This window comes from Gobio gobio (genome assembly GCF_949357685.1).
Source record: "Gobio gobio genome assembly, chromosome: 14".
Lineage (NCBI taxonomy): Eukaryota > Metazoa > Chordata > Actinopteri > Cypriniformes > Gobionidae > Gobio > Gobio gobio.
In genome coordinates, this window is record NC_137107.1 from 41,169,996 (window position 1) to 41,190,323 (window position 20,328).

The window sequence follows — 20,328 nt, forward strand, 5'->3', positions numbered from 1 at the left end:
GTTTGAAATAATAAAACGAAACTTTATTTTATGATTGTGTGTATATGATCACAGAAGGCTTGGGGGCAAACGGTGTAATTAAATTATGAAATCAATACAAAAATCGATGAATTGCAAACATAAGCAATCGGTAAACACATCTCCAGTCAGAAGAAATGGAATGGACAGTTGGGATGTCAGCGTGTACGTCAGCGTCCGTGGGTGTTTGTTCGTCTGTGTCCATCATCCTTCCAGCTTGACTGAATCTAAAATGGTTCTGGCCTCCTTGTATTCTTCCGCTTCAGCCAGTTCCTCTTCTGTTTCCTGAAAAAACAAACGTTTTAAAGTCACTATCTGGAGTTTCTGAATGAATGGGAATCATATTTTGTGAATTACAAATAAATATGAATAAATGGTAACACTTTACAATATGGTTTCATTAGTTAACTATTAACTGCACTTCTACAGCATTTACTAATCTTAGTTAATTTCAACATTTACTAACACATTATTCAAATCAAAACTTGTATTTGTTAACATTAGTTAATGCACTGTGAAGTAACATGAACAAAGATTAACAGATACAGTAACAAATGTATTGCTCATGGTTATTTCATGTTAGTTAATACATTAACTTATGTTAACTAATGAAACCTTTGGTAACCCTTTACAATAAGGTTGTATTAGTTAACGTGAACTAACAATGAACAACACAGCATTAGTTCATCTTTGTTAACGATAGTTCATAAAAATCCAGCTGTTCATGTTAGTTCACAGTACATTAACTAATATTAGCAAGATTTTAATAATGCATTAGTAAATGTTGAAATTAACATTAACAAAGATAAATAAATACTTTATAAGTGCAGTTCATTATTAGTTCATGTTAACTAATGAACCTTATTGTAAAGAGTTACCACCTTATTGTAAGGTTTCATACATTTCATAAATGAACAAATATGAAGAAAAAGCATTTTACAACCCTAGAAATGTGCAATAAATTCAAAGCATTGGATAAAGAATTTAATGAATTGATCATATTTAAACCTAAATCATCACACATTAATTTCTTATCCAAAATACTATTTTCAAATCTATAAATTTAAAATAATCAGATTGAACCTCAGATTTCTTGATGAGCTATATAATCTCAGCCGTCAAATATATAATGAAATATTAAATACTCATGTTTTCAACAGCCTGAAAATGCCATAAAATGCCTGCAAACCTGACGTCTACAGAGAGGCTGAATAGAGTGGGAGTTTTCCATCCAGGTGCAGTTAGTAAATCAGATCACAGTAACACAACGAGAGAGACTAACTACATCACCAAATACAGCTAATCCACTCAGTGAACCTGCCAGATAATCACACACACAACCACCTCAGACAAACAAACACACTCGCACACGTAACACAGTGTGAAAATGTAATGGAGGCAGTGAGAGGAGTAGGTCATATCAATGCTAATCGATCGACGACGGTTTCTATGGAGGCCATTGCCGTGACAACATTACTAATGAACTGAAATGAGTGCAGCACAGAACGGTGTGTGTGTGTGTGTGTGTGTGTGTGTGTGTGTGTGTGTGTGTGTGTGTGTGTGTGTGTGTGTGTGTGTGTGAAGCCTCAGTGAGCTGCTGCACCTGACAGTAAGTTTTACGCTGACACAAGAAAGTAAAGGGTATGGAAAGCATATTTTTTTTATTGAAACACGCATGGTTGCACTGAGCTCTTTGAAATGCACGTGCGATCACAGCTTTTCATTTCATCTCTCTGTTTTCTGTTAATTAATGTGACCCCGGTAACCCTCCATTTCCCTAAACGTCAACAAACAGGAAGCGGATGGCACTGTCTCTTTCTCACACACGTGTCATGACGCCCTGTGCTTAGCACGGATTCAAACACCTGTGAGATGCTTGAAAAGTCCACCTGTACTGCCAATATTCAATGTATGAATATATTTTCAAGACAATATTAATTATTTTGTTATTACTTCTTTTTTATGGCAAATCCTTTGTGATTGTGGTATTGGCACTAGGTCTATCATTAGAGGGGATTGGAGGAGCCATAGGCAAACATCTTTTGGACAGAAAGTATTGTCTGTAATGGACAGTAAATATTGGAATAGTTTACGGTGAATAAAGAATGGCTTATGACGAATCAGTTGTGTAAACATTTTACTTAGAAATTGTAATAATGTTTCTGGGTATTTGTCTTTTATGTAGTGTTGTATGTATATTTGACAGGTTTCCCACTCTTTTTCAGAGATCATTTTCCAGGACATTTCAAATTGGTAATAAAAGACTAGGGTCACAGATTCACAGCCTAAGGTAATCGAATCCAGAAGTCTTTATAACGAGTGTCATTCTTTCAAACGATTCATTCAATACGCTTATTCATTTATGAACGAAGCAAATGATGGTCTGAATGAATGGTTTGAACAGGTCACTGAATCACATTCTCAAACAACGATTCAAAAACGCAGATTCATTCAGAAACAAAACCTCACTGTGTGTTGCTAAAAACATTCCTCTCCGGCCTAGTTTTTGTATTGAAACAATATTTTGTCTTAAATGTAAGTAACTTCTTGTTTACGTAGCGCTTTCTGCTAATTGTGCTAATTGTTTCGGACTAATTGTAAACCTTTTGTTCTTCAATGAACAAGAGCATTTCTTTTTAACAAAGAAATAATTTTCCAGGCAATTAATGCATTCTCTCATTTTACATGGCTTGAAAAACGTTCCTTATTTTTCCAGGTTTTCCAGGACGAGTGGGCACCCTAATTTGAGCGTCTTTGTGTGTACCTGCCTAGAGACAGCAGGTGTACTGTAAATTAGCAATGTAGCTATAATCCAGTTTGTTTACATTTTGTATTTTATACTAGTGTTCATTGACATGCATTGTCTCTATCAAATAAATAAACAAATACAAAATATGCATTTTTGGTGGGGATACGCAGACAGTTTAGCCACTGAATATAGTCTTAAAATGGTATTAAGTGTTTTTTGTTGTTTTTCAGCCAAAGATTGGGTCACAAATATGAACAGAAAGTGCTACTTTAACAAAAAAGCAGTATGCACTTGCAAAAATGTAGTTTTAATGAAAAGAAATGTAAATCTAGTCAGGATTCTCAGACAAAAAGATTCAACATTAAAAGCACCAGAGTTCAAGTCTTTCAGGCAGGACAAACCTAAAACAGTGTGTGTTTGTGTGTGTGGCCCTGGTAAACCCTACCTTATGTGGACAAAATGTCCCCACAAAGGTGGCAATATCCATAATCCTTGTGGGGACATTTTGTGGCACCCATGAGCTTATAAATCATACTGATGTTTTTTTTTTTAGAAAATGTAAAAATGCAGAAAGTTTTCTGTGATGGGGAGGTTTAGGGGTAGGGTTAGTGTAGGGGAGAGAATATACAGTTTGTACAGTCTCAAAATAATTGTGTCTATGGGAAGACCCCATAAAACAACGTGTGTGTGTGTGTGTGTGTGATATTCTCACCAACAGTTGTTGTAGGTCAGCGTGGGCCATAGCTAAACGACGATGGCAGTCTGGGATCATCATTCTTGCCTCTTGCAACACCTCCAACTGTTTAAGACATTTAAGAGATTTTACTAGCTTTGTACCATTACAAAAACAGAATTATTTCACATAAAAATCAGCTAGAAAACATAAAATACTCTCTGAGATTGAGCGAGAATTTTTGTGTCTATTGCTTTATCAAGCACTTGAAGGAGCTCGACGGAAAAAGTGAGTTTTTGAGTGAGTTTTGCAAGTTATTGCAAACCTGCTGCCACCAAAAACAGGCCCTGTCATCAGACATGAAGATGAACAAATCATGAAAGGATTGTCATTGTTGTGAAATCTATCCCTTTAAAACAGGGCTGATATGCATTCACTCCAGAGAGAAGGTGAAGAAGAGAATATGAGAGAGAGAGAGAGAGAGAGAGAGAGAGAGAGAGAGAGAGAGAGAGAGAGAGAGAGAACATGGTCCACTACTCATTGAGATCCTCTAAATTAGCAGCATGTGTTGTTAATTACAAAACTCCTCTAAAGTTACGTAATGTCATTAATTTTGCATCAGCACATTAAAACTAACCCTGATCTCACCCACAGCGCTGCCATACTGAATCAGCTCAACCAACTGGTACCAGCGTTCAGATATTAACTCTGACGACTTACTCTCTTTGCAGTCAGAGAATGTTCTACATCCAGGGCGCAAAATGTACTTTTGCCAAGTGCTAAATGTGACTACAGTTCACTTTGTATTATTGGCCAGATGGACAGTAACTTAATCAGCTTTAAATAAATGTTACAGAATTCTGATGTCAGTGATGAGAGCGATTGTTTCACCTCTGTGGAACATTTACCATCAGAACAAATTTTTCGTTGTTGACACGTGGCATATTTCTCACATTAAGCTTTAAAAAAACACCTCATAATGATGCACAATGAACTCTGCTGTCTGTCAGAAATATGCAAATATTTTAACTAAAAAATAAATATGTCTCTGACTGGACATTGAATTTCCTCAGTTCTGGTCCTTTGAATGAATGAGTCTCATCAGGTTGTGTGTTGTTTAAGTTGGTTTATTCTTACCTGTTTCTTGATTACATACTCGTCTCCTGCCTCCGCCTTGAGACGCTCAATCTTCTCTTCCTGCTGCTTTGCCTCCTTTATGTACAACACCTCCTCTTTGGCCAAACTGAGTGAGAGAAAGAGAAAACAAGAATGAAAATGGATAGCGAGGGGTGAGTTTAACTCAAAAAATTGAATACTTGTTTGTCCAAACGATGCAGTCAGGAATTTACCGCCATGAAGTCCAACAACTAGCTAACTTGCATATCTCCCAAAATGCATCACTACATGGGCTCAAAACCAGAGAACCAACTTCTAATGTCCTGAAGTTTCACATTACTAATCTATCTTTTTATAATTGCATCTGTGATTTAACACAAATATAAATCATGCAAACATATTTTAAATTAGGTTGAAATATACATAATACAACATAAAGATGACAGCTGAGAAGCAGACAATATTGCTGAAAGTGAACAAATACATTACGGTTAAAAAAGTGTGGGGTCCGCAAGATTTATTTTTATTTTTAAGAAATTAATATTTTTAATAATATAATCTGCAAAGATGCATTAAATTGACCAGAAATGGCAGAAAAGACATTTAATGTTACAAAAGATTTCTATTTTAAATAAACGCTGTTCTTTTGAACTTTATATTCATCAACGAATCCTGAAAAAAAATTTTTGTGTGTTTTCCCGAAGCGGAATCAGCATATTAGAACGATTTCTGAATGTGACACTGAAGACTGGAGTAATGATGCTGAAAATTAAACGTTGCATCACAGGAATAAATTACATTTAAAAAATAAAGTCAAATAGAAAACTTATTTTAAATTGTAAAAATATTTCATAATATTAAAGGGTTAGTTCACCCAAAAATGAAATTTCTTCCATTAATGACTCACCCCAATGTTGTTCCACACCCGTAAGACCTCCGTTCATCCTCGGAACACGGTTTAAGATATTTTAGATTTAGTCCGAGGGCTTTCAGTCCTTTGAATGCAAGTGTAAGCACACTTTGCTGTCCACGTCCAGAAAGGTAATGAAAACATCATCAAAGTAGTCCAATACATCCGAGTTCACGATGCCACAGTGACGCTGCTGACGTAAGACGCTGTGACGTGTTATCTGGTGCGATAGCAGGGGTGCGATAGCAGATACCAGATAACACGTCACAGCGTCTTACGTCAGCAGCGTCACTGTGGCGTCGTGAACGCGGATTCAAACTAAACCGGAAGAGAAGACAATGCTTAATAAAGTCTAACCAAATGATGTCACATATGGACTACTTTGATGATGTTTTCATTACCTTTCTGGACGTGGACAGCAAAGTGTGCTTACACTTACATTCAAAGGACTGAAAGCCATCGGACTAAATCTAAAATATCTTAAACTGTGTTCCGAGGATGAACGGAGGTCTTACGGGTGTGGAACAACATTGGGGTGAGTCATTAATGGAAGAAATTTCATTTTTGGGTGAACTAACCCTTTAATGTTTTTACTGTATTTTTGATCAAATAAATGCAGCCTTGGTGAGCAAAGAGAATTCGTTCAAAAACATTAAAAAAAAATTCATACCAACCCCAAACTTTTAGTAGTGCTTTCAATGCACACAACTAACAAAACTCGCTATAAAAGGAGAAACTAGCAGTGCTATTAACCCGAAGCCAGCGGATTTATACTATGTTAAACTTGGCATGTCCATCAAGTTGCACCAAATAAAAAAGAAAGAAAACAATTCCTAAATGGTTGTGATACATAAAATATTTTTGTGTTGAATTTCCAGTGTATAATATGCTGTGAAATATACCACTACAGTGTCATAAAATGCCTCATTGCATGAACCACCCTATCTCAAGTCTATAAAAATCACTAGTTAGCTTAGCACTGTTAACTTTGAAACAACAAACTGGTAAAATAGTTGAAACATCAACAAACTTCTGATTTCACCCAATGAACAAACACGTATACATTGTACTGTATTTCTACTGTAAACACAATCTCTATCCCCAGAATTTCCTACCTCCCAATTCTCTCTTCCTTAATGATTATCTACTGTCAGTCTCAGAAAAGCTGCATGCTTGTTAGCCACCGCGTTAAACTGCATCAGCTACATCCTGATCGCTACGCTAATCTGTCTTTTAACTGCATCTGTCTCCCTCTCCCTCGCACACACTCACAAAGACACTGTACTGCCCCTACTAGGATTAATTGATCATCAATTTAGTCCCTAATTTGGACTAAGTCAGGTGGCAAATGGGCCACTTTTGCTTGATTGTTAGTGAAAACGCAGTGCGAGTACATTGATAAATTTTGATTATTTATCAATTATGGCCAAATGAACTAAACGCACTGAATAAATTCACGGCCTGATTGCCGTAATGGAGTTTGAAAATATCACTATTGATAATGATTCTGGCTAATAGCCGCTTTCCGTCTGTGGCCTGCTCGCATGTCGGGACGACATGGCGTTGCGGAATTCATTTTTCATGAAATCAGCTGTGTGTGTGTGTGTATGTGTTAGACAGCGAGAAAAAGAGAGAGAGCACGAGAGGCTTCTCCATTAATCAAACGTACTGCCAGCCCGGGCCGCGTGCCGTAAGACTCGTCTCCGCCTGCGACAATATGTCATATTTTACGTCAATTACGCCAGTTTTAACAGGCTTCAATCACGACGCCCTGGTGCAATTCTCTACATATGCTCAAGGTAAGGCTTTCTCTGACACGTACGCAAAAAATTAGACCACGGGAAAAGGAATGGGGGTGCAACCAGCAAGGAAGCCGGAGGGGTGGAAAGATCGGGGTGTAGCATAATTCTAATAAAAGTGAGGGACAGGCTAATGAAAAAGTGTCATGCTGATGTTAATTTCTTGTTTCTGCAGGGTGATGTGGGAGCTGCTTATAGCAGGGGCGGAGCTGGGCAGCTGTAAATGGGGCTGCCAGGGCTGCTTCCTTCAGCTTAATGGAAAAAGCATCTCTCTGGAAAATAGAGAAAAGAATTAGACTCGACACACACATTCTCTCTCCTCTAATACTGTATTTTTGAGGCGGCGGCCCGGCAGCGAGACCCGGTGACAAAAGCAAATTACGTCTGTCATTTTATTAAGTGCATCCGCTGAGCTAGGCCAGAAAACACAGACTGGAATACATCACCAAAAAGAAGAAGAAAAGAAAAAAGAAAACGGCAAGTGAAGGGTAGAAAGTCGGGACGGTGGAAGACGGCGAGATTGGCTGGCAGTTCGTTCACACCAATGCCATCCAGTTGTCAAGGCCAAGATGGAGAGAAAATTCTGTAAAAATAGCTAATTTCTCCACCGGATGAATATATTGGTAGTAAAATGGTGAAAAGTGGATGTTTTTTGAAACATTTGGCCTAAATGCTTCAGACTGAGGCTGAGCAGTGAACACTCCTGAGCTGGCAACATTTGGCATGAGATCTTGACCCACTTCATAGGGCATTTCAGGAACCCCCTTGAGGCTTCGGAAAACATGGGATGTAGCCGTAAGAGAGGGGCTTGACCTGAAGGCAGTAATTAACTGACATTACAAGCATCCACATGTACTACAGCACTAGGTCTTATAGCATTGACACGTCACCTCAGGATAACTCTTCATAGCCCTACATCGCCAAACAGTGCAAGAAGAACAACAACTGTCATTGCTGGAAATGATGACCACATTACAACACTGCTAAACTTTTACCTTAAAACTTACTGATAACCAATATGGCAGCTTGTTTTCACCACGGCATAAAACAATTAAAAAAAGATAATTGCGAGTTTTTATATCACAATTGACTCTCTCTCAAATGTGAGATACAAACTTGCAAAACTTGTAATTGTAAAATTTATAACACAATTTTCTGAGGGAAAAAAGTCAGAAATGCGAGATGTAAACCCGCAATTGCAAAAAAAATTGGAAGAGATAAAGTGTCGCAATTAGCTTTTTTACAAGCTTGTATAAACCACCATAATAATATTGTGGTAAAACAGAAAACACATTATGAATCAGAGATCATTGTGAGTGGCCTGTCTAATACTCGCATATATAGAAAATAATCCAATAAACATTCAATAAATAACAGAAAATTAATCAAAACATTCTAATGTACATTACTGATGACACAAATATGAAGAAACAAAACTATTGAAATAAAAATTGCGTGATCATGTCATGCAGGGACTGTGTTATTGGTTTTCATTTTGTTTCCATTCAGACTTGCGGATTTAACTTATAAGCAAAAAAGGGAATATCGCATAAAATATTTGCGAATAAAGCAGCATTTTCATCTAATAAGGTGAAGAGAACAAAATCATCACTTCCTGATAAACTGGTGCTAAACATCACTAAAAAAAATAGGAGAAGTATTGTATAAAATAATTTTCGTATAATTGCGTCTCAGAAGGTGCAGACGGAATGCAATAAACGCTCTTTGGGAACGCAGTCATGTGAGAGAGTTCAAATTATACCAACCAATTTGACAACAGACATTTCAGACGCTGGGCAAAAAGATCTGTCCGCTGGTTAGTCTAGTAATGCCATCCCACCGCGTTACCCGTTTTTTTTTTTGGGGGGGGGGGGGGGGGTTAATAAACATGGAGAAATTTATTCTGTAAATTTCCATCGTAGTTTATAGGGCTGTGCGATATTGAAGAAAAATGCAATATCCTTGATAAATAATGCGATATTCGATGTGCAATACGATATTGCTTTAAGTGTGTAAAATCTATTTCTTTCCCCAACTGATATCTTTCACTTAAAGCATAACCGACTATGTTTACATGAATACTCATCAAGACAGCCATTCTGACATTACGTGTATTTGACAGTTCGAACAAGACACGGAAAAAAAGAATGGCTTGTGCGCATGTTTCGGTGTGTGTCAAACAGCAGACAGCACGAGACTGCAAGGAATTGTTTTTCGCAAGTTATTGCATTTAATAACTCTTTAACGTCAAGCAAGTCACATTACTAACAGTCGTGTGCTCAGTCTATTCTCTGCTATATGCATCAACCTAAAACGTACACTTTTCACAATGTTGAAGTAGTCTTTTAAAATCATTCAGATACAGCGTGCCCTTGCGATATGTACATTTGCGATATTTCGATATATTGCGCAGCCCTAGTTTATGCACATGTTTTCTTATCAAATCATTTTTCTTATGTTTTTTATGCGCATCTTGGCGCTTCCATCAAGCGTTTTTTCATGCGATATCCCAAAATGCGCGGAATCAGCTATTGTATATTATTTGGCAATTCATAGTTTTTACTTGCATTCATTTCAGTTTTGTACAGTAAAATCACGTGATGTTTCACCATATATGGTAAGATCTTACAGTTAACAAATTAATCGTTTTACTAAAAAGAGTATTTTTCTGTAAAAAAGCTTTATTTTAATTTTAAAAAAGTGCAGTATAGTTTTAACGCAATATATAGGGCAGACCAGTCAAACGGCCATTTTGAGATTTTTAACATTAATGTTGCCCAATTATGTCAGTTCCTACAATCTTCTGACAGCCTTGTCAATGGATAATGCACATTTATAGTTTTCATTAAAGCATTTAGTAAATGTGTTTTATTAAATACAAAGTTTTATGCGTTTATCGGACGATTTCGATGGTGCCAATAATATTGTGCATCCCTACATTCAAGATTTATATTAGATCAGTTCTTACATTCCCTGAGAATCAAACCTATGGCAATTGGTGTTGCAATTCTGGTTTGAAATGTCCAATTTTGTCAGAAGTTGGACATTAAAACAATTAAATGCTTCATATTCTGAATGTTCCAAGGTGCCGCTGTTTACACCCAAATGGACAGAATAATATATTTCAACATCAAAAATGATATTCTTTCTGTCCTATATTGAGAGTATCATCCTTCTGATTCTGTCTATATACCAGCATTCATTAAAAACAGAGTTAGAGGCCAAGCTTAGAGCAAACATACAAACAGACGTAAAATGAGTAAACCAGGTGACCATCAAGAAGCCCACACCTCACAGGCCTGACAAATGAAGAAATGCAATTCAGCAATACAGCGTTCAAAGGTGGACAAAATCAATTATCTGACCTGGAGCTGAGAAGCCCCGGTCTGAGTGAACCACAGAGGCCTGCGCTCACATGGGGAGAGAAATCTGAGAGAAATCTATAGGACCTAAAGACCCAGCTGAAAGAAAACAAAGCAACTCGCACCGCTCTAATCGATGCGAAGGCTGGACCGTCCACACAGAGAGCCAAAAACAGATGGGAAATCCAGAAGAAACATGTCTCGGAGACACGAACGATGTGCCTGCCGTCGCTGGGCCTAACAGCGGGAATGTTCCATCATAAAACCATCAATTGACACCAACGGTGCCGATGCAATAAGCAAATTCAGCATAAATGAATTCAGACACCAAGACGTGATTGGTCCCTCATGTGAACATCAGCGGAGTTTGACAGGCCAAACGTTCGGTTCTTATCGCGGCGCGGCTCATTACGATGTTGTCTCCTGTGTTGGCATGGTGCGCGAGTTGTTTCCTAACCCTCTCTCTTTCTCAATCCCACTGAGAATCATTCCCACACTTCCATTACCAGCCCTATCAAACAGGCCCATCTCAATCAGGCCCTCATCTGGTCAATCAATGCAAACAGCAGTCAGGTGGGGATTGGAAGGGAGAGCAGAGAAATGGAGGGGATGAAGAGAGGATGAGGCAGGAATAGAGACACTCGCAGAACACAAATGACCAACTTTCATTTTCGTTAAACGAATGTTAGAATCAGTTTTACTGGGGACTGTCAGCTGTACAGACCAAAAAGAGTGGATGTAATCATGTAGATCACAGGTCATATCTGATGCTATAAAGTTTGTACTTTTCATGTTAACTTTAAAAATAAAGTAAAAAAGTAAAAATAAAAAAAACCTTGATTGGCCTGGCTGTGTGGATTGCAGAGGTGGACAGTAACTAAGTACATTTACTTGAGTACTGTACTTAAGTACACTTTTTGAGTATCTGTACTTTACTGGAGTATTTTTTTTAGGGATACTTTTACTTCAACTTCACTACATTTGAAACACAAATATCGTACTTTTTACTCCACTACATTTCTATCAAGGTCCTCAAAGTCGAAAGTCATTTCTGTAGCAGCTTTAAAAGTCAGTGGATGAATTTTTTCTTCTTTAAAAGTGTTTTTTTTTTTTTTTTTTGCAGACAGCCTATCAGTAATCACTCTTGTATAGGGTCATGTGAAGTTTCCCAACATTTTTTTAAACACTAGTCAGTTTATAGCAAAATGGAAGAAGATGGTTCCTTGGCACAGTGTGTGCACCCATGGCCATAATTAAAAAGTATGTTTCCGTTTTATCAAAAGATTAAAGATTAGTTTAGTTGGCATACACTTTGATGCATGTCTCATAAAATGTTCAAAAATGTAAATGTCTGGGAGAAAGAGAAGAGTAAACAGTTGGGAGAATATTGGATGCGTATCAGTGTATAGGGTCCATGCATTCAGCCTTAAAGTGACAGCAGCTTTGTAACTTTTATACAAGAAATTGAAAATTTCAATACTTGTATAAAAGTTACAACACTATACAAATGTAAAGAAATGAGTTTAAGGTAGTCGTATGCTAGCATGTCGGATGGAGCATCACTGACTGGCTTAAACCACCTTGGTGGCATAATGTGCATTTATACAAAATAATAAAATAATGCATTGACATAAAAAAGGAAATGTACTTTTGATACTTAAGTACTTTTAAAAACAAATACTTCTGTACTTTTACTTAAGTAAAAATCTGTTTTTAGAACTTTGACTTGTAACGGAGTAATATTTGACCAATAGTACTTTTACTTTTACTCAAGTAATAGAGTTGTGTACTTTGTCCACCTCTGGTGGATTGGAGCATTGTCCTGCACGAAAAACCAATCCTTCGAGTTGGGGAGCATTGTCAGAGCAGAATTATTCTCACAGGATAATCTTGCATGGCTTGAGTTATGCATCCTTTGCAAAGACGTATCTGCCTGATTCTAGTCCTACAGAAGAACCACCAGATGATCACTAATCCTGTGCGAGAGACAGTGGGTTGTAGGCCTCTCCAGGTCTCTGTCTAAACATCAGAGGACCAGCAGGGGCCGGTTGCATAAACCGTTAAGACTAGTCTTACAAGTTAGACATACATTTTTTTTCTTTAAGACTGTTCATCATTTTTTTTAATCAGTTACATAAAAACATAGAATGGCCTAATTTGATACAAAAAGTAAGACTGAATGCCACTTGCCTAACTGCTAGTGGCTCATACTAGATCTTAAGACACTGTCTTAACATAATGGCTTAGTTTATGCAACTGGCCAACTGGTATTGAGAAAAGCTGAAAACCGGACTCATTAGAGAAGATCAGAATCAGGCAGATCTGTCTTTTGTGACTCAAGCTGCGAACAAGGTTATCCTGGAAGAAAACATGCTTCCTTCTGGACAATGTTCCAATCCACACAGCCAGGCCAATCGAGGTGTGGATGGAGGACCACCAGATCGAGACCCTGTCATGGCCATCACAATCTCCAGACCTGAACCCACTGAAAACCTCTGGAATGTAAGCAAGAGAGTCACCACACCAGCCATTAAATAAAGTCAAGCTGCTTGAATGTGACCAAATGATATGCATGAAAGCTGTGATTGAAAATCAGGGTTATTCCATTAAATATTGATTTCTGAACTCTTCTCTTCCTTAGTTAAAACATTAGTATTGTGTTGTTTAAAATGAATATAAACGTGTTTTCTTTGCATTATTCGAAGTCTAATAACATGGCATGCTTTTGTCTTTATTTTGACCAGTTGTCATTTTCTGCAAAAAAATTTTTTTTCAATATTTGAAATTTGGAAGAAATTGTCAGTAGTTTGTACAATAAATAAAAAATTTCAATTATACTCAAACTGATACATTTAAATAATTAATCCAGAGAAACTGCTAATTTTGCAGTGGTCTCTTAATCTTTTCCAGAGCTTTATATTGGGTAAATTTGACATTATGTTATTTTTTAATTTAACATGAAATATATATATATATATTGCATTTATATAATACATTATACATACATATATATATATAATATGTGTGGTGTGTGTGTGTGTGTATGTATGTATGTATGTATGTATGTATGTATGTATGTATGTATGTATGTATGTATGTATGTATGTATGTATGTATGCATGCATGCATGCATGCATACATACATAACACATATTTTATATATAGATAAACACCTGCTGGCTTGATAAGGCACAGAAATGTCTATTACACATGGCATTAACAGCCTCAAATTCTTCATTCAATACCTAATTTTGACTAACGTGTACTTGTCTACTTATGCTTTAGTCTATTGGACTCACAACACATAAATTAACAACATTCATAGCTTTCACTGCACCGAAAATGACCGGAGGGTTGCACTTGACATCTGGAATATTCTACAGCATCTGTCAGAGCACCGGGCTATATTTACAGCCTCTGCCGGAGAGGACACTCATCCGCGGCGTATGCCTGTAGAGTGGCGCGGTGAACCTGCGGCCTTAACGTCGCACATAAAAGAAATCTGATTATTCAGCCTTCTTACCGTTTAACCACACCGGTCTTGATTTTTATTTGTCGTATTCTAGGATCCGCCATTGTCCGTGTTGTTTGAAATAGTACAAACTGAAGAAAAGCGGATAAATCTGCTAGTAATTAGATAACAACAAGAGATGCGCGAGCTGAGATTAGCCTGATAGCACAGTGACACAACACAGCAGAAAGTGCGCGCATGCGTAGACAAAGCAGAGCATGTGACAGCAGTTCAAAGATCAACTAAAAAAGCAAATGTATTTACGTTCTTTATTTTTAGTAAATTTTATAATTCAATTTATATAGGTTGTTTTCTCACAAAGGATGACAAAAAATAATGAAATAATTAACTAAAACAAAATTAGAATTAAGGGTATTATTGTTGGCCTATTATGTTTTTTTAATAGTACAATGGTATAGATAAATGAGTATTTGAATTTAGTACCATGATATATATAAATAAAGGCACCATAGTATTACATGGTATAATGTTATTTTCATATTACATTTAAATCATGTTTCTATTATTAATAATTAAATAAACAATTTAACAGACCTATATGTAAACAGACCTGTTAATTAGTGCATAAATTACATTATTGGTCTACAACTGTCTTAATTGTTTGTGTGGTTTAAGCTTTAAAATATTTAAAAAATAATAATAAAATACAAATATTTAACCGACAATTTTCAATAATAATAATAATATCTTACTTTATATATAATTATTATAAATATTTTATATATTATTTGACAGTCATTATTGTTGTATTGGTATGCTTTGGTCACTGTGATGTGACCGGGCTGGACTGTCGCCAGTGTTGTTCTCCGTGTGATCTACTCCTCACAGCCTGTGGAAGCAGAGTGGACATCATAGACACCTCGATTGCCGGAGGTAATGTTTTAGACTGGAGCAGGTAAAGTGAGATATGTCACACGTGTCAGGAGTTGTCAAACTGCAGACAACGCGCCGGGAATGATGAATGTCATCCCCACCGGAGCCCACGAGCAGAGATGCCGGTCCTCCGTCACACGGGTAACCTAGAAAGACTGCACGCGAAGCAGTACTGTCCGGTGGAGATTGAGACGCGCGTGATTCACGATCATATCGCCTAATCGAGTCATTTATGGTTATTGATCATAAAAAAAGGTTCGGGTGTAGCAAAAGAGCTGGATATCATCAGGACAAAACACCACTGCACTGGCCTCCAGTCCAACAGAAACCGCAATTTCTATCATAATAAATTCATTGATAAGTCATACACTATACAAAATGATACACACACACACACACACACACACACACACACACACACACACACACACACACACACACACACACACACACACACACACACACACACACACACACACACACACACACACACACACACACATATATATATATAGGCTATATATGCGTGTGTGGATAAAGGAATTTGTCAATGCAAACTCATATTGTTTAACCAGACCTGAGGTGGTCATACCTCATTCTTTTCTATTCTATTCTTTTCTATTCTAGGGTATAATCAAAATGTGGATAAAGGAATTGATCAACGCAAACTCACATTGTTTAACCAGATCTGAGGTCATTCTATTCTATTCTATTCTATTCTATTCTATTCTAGGGTGTAATCAAAATGTGGATAAAGGAATTGATCAACGCAAACTCACATTGTTTAACCAGATCTGAGGTCATTCTATTCTATTCTAGGGTGTAATCAAAATGTGGATAAAGGAATGTGTCAATGCAAACTCACATTGTTTAACCAGATCTGAGGTGGTTCTATTCTATTCTATTCTATTCTATTCTATTCTATTCTATTCTATTCTATTCTATTCTATTCTATTCTATTCTATTCTATTCTATTCTATTCTATTCTATTCTAATCTAGGGTGTAATCAAAATGTGAATAAAGGAATGTGTCAATGCAAACTCATATTGTTTATCCAGATCAGGGATGGTTATATTTCATTCTATTAAATTCAGTTCTATTCTATTCTGGTTAATGGTGTAATCAAATGTGGATAGAGGAATTGATCAACACAAACTCACCTTGTTTAACCAGATCTGAGGTGGTTCTATTCTATTCAAGGGTGTAATCACTCCATTCATGTCTAAAATACTAGAAAAAGTTGTGTCCGCTCAATTGTGCTCTTTCTTGCAAGAAAATGATATCTATGAAAAATTTCAATCAGGATTCAGGCCGCATCATAGCACAGAAACCGCATTCGTTAAAATCACAAATGATTTACTTCTAGCTTCTGACCAAGGCTGTATCTCAATACTAGTTCTACTCGATCTTAGTGCTGCGTTCATAAAATACTCTTAGATCGACTTCAAAATTACACTGGTGTTCAGGGACAGGCATTAAACTGGTTTAGATCATATTTATCAGACCGCTACCATTTTGTCTGTCTAAATGGGGAAAAATCAAAGATAACGTCAGTAGACTATGAGGTGCCGCAAGGATCCGTGTTAGGCCCTCTGCTATTCTCAATATATATGCTGCCACTAGGTAATATAATAAGAAAACATGGAATTAATTTCCACTGTTATGCTGATGACACTCAATTATATATTTCATCACGACCAGATGAAAACGCTAAATTATCTAAACTGACAGCGTGTGTTGATGATATTAAATACTGGATGACATGTAATTTTCTGCTATTAAATTCAGATAAAACAGAGGTATTACTTATTGGTCCGAAAAACTGCCCACAAAACCTCTCACAATACAACTTTAACTTAGAAGGATGTCCTGTCACTTTATCCGATACAGTAAAACACCTGGGTGTTATATTAGACCGCAACTTGTCTTTCGAAAATCATATTTCATATGTTACAAGAACGGCATTTTTCCACCTTAGAAACATTGCTAAGCTACGTAACATGCTATCTATTTCTGATGCAGAAAAGTTAGTTCATGCATTCATGACCTCGAGACTAGATTACTGTAATGCTTTATTAGCTGGTTGTCCTGCATCATCAATAAACAAGCTACAGTTAGTCCAAAACGCAGCTGCTAGAGTTCTTACTAGGTCAAGAAAATATGATCATATAACACCAATTTTATCATCTCTACACTGGTTACCTATTAAGTTCCGTATCAATTACAAAGTATTGCTACTGACCTATAAAGCCCTAAATGGTTTAGCTCCAGTGTATTTAACGGATCTTCTATCGCCCTACAATCCATCGCGCTCTTTAAGATCACTAAACTCGAGGATTCTGGTCATTCCTAGGATATCTAAGTCCACTAAAGGAGGGAGGGCATTTTCACATTTAGCTCCTAAACTCTGGAATAGTCTTCCTGAGATTGTTCGAGGCTCAGACTCGCTGTCCCAGTTTAAAACTAGATTAAAGACGCATCTCTTTAGCCAAGCATTCACATTATAAATACGTTTTATACTACAGTTAAATCGGATCAAAAGCATTAATATTCTGAACAGCAGCTATGCTAATTATTTCCCATCTGCTTTTCTGTTATCTCGGGACACTAGTCCCGAGATAGTTGGTCAGCTCCAGTTTGTATCCAGCCTCTCATGGAGACTTCAGATGCCCCAACACCTGTGATGAGACGACTCGACGCCTGTGAAGAGACGACTCAACGCCAGCGTTGTTATGGCCTAAATTAATACATGATTGATTAACTTATTCTAACATTTTTCTTTAACATTCTCTTTCTAACATTTTTCAATGTACATTTATGAAATGCACTTTCTGTAAAGCTGCTTTGAAACAATGTGTATTGAGAAAAGCGCTATACAAATAAATTTGAATTGAATTGAATTGAATTTAATTTAATTAATCAAAATGTGGATAAAGGAATGTGTCAATGCAAACTCATATTGTTTAACCAGATCTGGGGTGGTTATATTTTATTTTATTCTATTCTATTCTATTCTATTCTGGTTAAGGGTGTAATCAAAATGTGGATAAAGGAATTTTTATATGCAAACTCATATTGTTTAACCAGATCAGAGGTGGTTATATCTTATTCTATTCAATTGTATTTAATTATATTCTATTTAAGGGTGTAATCAAATGTGGATAAAGGAATTTGTAAATGCAAACTCACATTATTTAACCAGATCTGAGGTGGTTATATTCTATTCTATTTAAGGGTGTAATCAAATGTAGATAAAGGAATTTATCAATGCAAACTCATTGTTTAACCAGATCTGAAGTTGTTATATCTTGGTTTTATTAGACATTATATTTTTATGCTATTTAAAAACCATCAAATGTTTTTTTTATATAGTGATTTACACAAAACATATGTTTCAAAGCAGCTTCATGGTAATAAACATGAAAATAACGGATTTTTATTGCAAAATAATGTAGTCAAATAATGATGTTATGCAAATCAGACATAAATGTGTCTGCATTCTATCTGCTGTATGAAAAATATATGCACATATCATTTTAAAAATACGATTCATGCGGTTACATCTAAATGCACAGGTTTTATTCACTCAAAAATAGTATTTAGTGTGAAAGAATCAATCTACAATAGGTCAAAGGTCAAATAGCTTCTTGAGATAAAACCGCACATTGTCACTTTTTTAGTACAGATTCAGTCTTTAGCAGATATTATTGACTGGCAAAGCGTTTAGATGGTGTTCAGACTCTTTGATCAGAGGGGAATGGTGAATTAAGCGCAATCCAATGCACTGAAAATGTCCACAAAGCTCCAAAGCGCTGCCTGCGATTGAGCCGTATACTCGCCATTGATATTGTTTACTGCAATAATCATTTACTGTGATTCCAGCTTATACGCCATTCATTCACAAATTACCGTGCTTAATGAGAAACTAAACCATCGGGCTTCTGAATTCCCACCATTTTATGTTTGCTTTTATTGCTTGGACACTTTTTACAAGGGACCAGAGGAAAATAATTGCAGGCTTATTAGATGATTTCACTTTAATGAAATAAATAAATAAAATAAACTGTCATTAACTCCGGTTCCAGGAGGTTAGAAGGAGAGAAAAAATACTTATTCATTCTCACTGCTACCGGAACGACCTAATGATGTAGGATTTCAGATTTGTCACGCCTTAATGCGATTCATTATATCTAAAAGTGACTTCAAAAAGCCTAGATATTACCTTGTCTAATACATTTTTCTTCCCTGCTGACACCCTGATAAGGGGCCACCCGTGCTCCGGTCTGATGTGACAGCCGTTATTATCGGCCGGGCCTCCTAAAACTGGCCCCTGAGCTGAAATGTAATTTTTTTAAAAAGAGCCGTTTTTCTTTCTTTCCCTCTCCCGCTTTCTCTGACTCGTTGATTATTGGTATTTTCCTAGTTTTCCAAACTAATAAGTGGCACTATCAAGCATTTGGAAGCGCCCAGAGAGCCGCAGACAAGCTGCTGGGCCTAATTGATATTGAGCGAGTCGCGGGGAGGCTGAACGGGGCCACTGCTGGCTAATTTGCAGTTTAATCAGCGTCAGTAATGAGAGCGGCTGATTAGCGCTGCCTGGAAATAAAAGAGAGTTACAAGGAACGTCTGTCAGAGTCCGGTGATAATTCAGGACTAATTGTGGTGATTAGAGCAAACTGGATGACTTTGGAGTTTTCAAAAGCAGTGTGTGTGTGTGTGTGTGTGTGAACTGCACTTGCTTTCAACAAAGGCCCCCCTTTCTAATATTCAATTAAACATTTAATAATGTAAATCAATGTTCAAAAGCATGAAGAATGTCTGTCATACCAGACAGTATATTTGATCACATAAACCCAATAGTGGCTAATTCATTTACCGACTAGCCCACATAAAACAAAGCAGTGATGTGCATCTGTTTCTTAACACCTCTGCTGACTCTCTCTCTTTCCTCCTGGTGGCTTTTGCCATGAATTTCATGTTTGTTTGACAAAAAAGCACTCATTATGGGAATGTGTCATGCCGTGTTGAACATTTAAAAACAGCAAAGCTGACCGAAGTGGTGAACAGAAATAAGAATGCAATACAATACAAACATAAAACAATATAAAAAAATGCATGGGAGTAAAGATACATTTTCAGCCTAGTTTGAAAAAAGATGATGTCAAGTGGAAGCTGATTTCATAAGCGAGGGGCGGCAACCGAAGGCTCTATCACCCTTAGTTTTTAGACGTGATTGTGGAACGTAAAATAATGCCAAAAGATCTTAAATGGGTGGTCTAATGGTATTTCATGAAT

The 20,328-nt window shown here is 36.8% G+C and overlaps 2 protein-coding genes across 2 annotated transcripts in view; one reads left to right on the forward strand and one right to left on the reverse strand.

The window, feature by feature from the left end:
* Window positions 1–20,328, forward strand: part of LOC307137479 (uncharacterized protein) — an 890,992-nt gene that overhangs the window by 832,150 nt on the left and 38,514 nt on the right. The window lies entirely within an intron of this gene.
* On the reverse strand, window positions 9–14,346 carry tbca (tubulin cofactor a). The gene is made up of 4 exons (XM_079835518.1): window positions 14,151–14,346; window positions 4,578–4,683; window positions 3,480–3,566; window positions 9–303 (listed from the first exon to the last, which is right to left on the reverse strand). Exons 1-4 carry the CDS (start codon window positions 14,201–14,203, stop codon window positions 223–225), a joined length of 327 nt encoding a protein of 108 aa, XP_079691644.1. The 5' UTR covers window positions 14,204–14,346; the 3' UTR covers window positions 9–222.

Excerpts from the sequence above, each read along its gene's own strand:
- tbca (XM_079835518.1), bottom strand. The coding sequence starts at position 14,203 with ATGGCGGATCCTAGAATACGACAAATAAAAATCAAGACCGGTGTGGTT. Across the intron at positions 4,684-14,150 it reads AAGACCGGTGTGGTTAAACG|TTTGGCCAAAGAGGAGGTGT; the intron begins GTAAGAAGGCTG and ends TCTCTCACTCAG. Across the intron at positions 3,567-4,577 it reads AGTATGTAATCAAGAAACAG|TTGGAGGTGTTGCAAGAGGC; the intron begins GTAAGAATAAAC and ends TGTCTTAAACAG.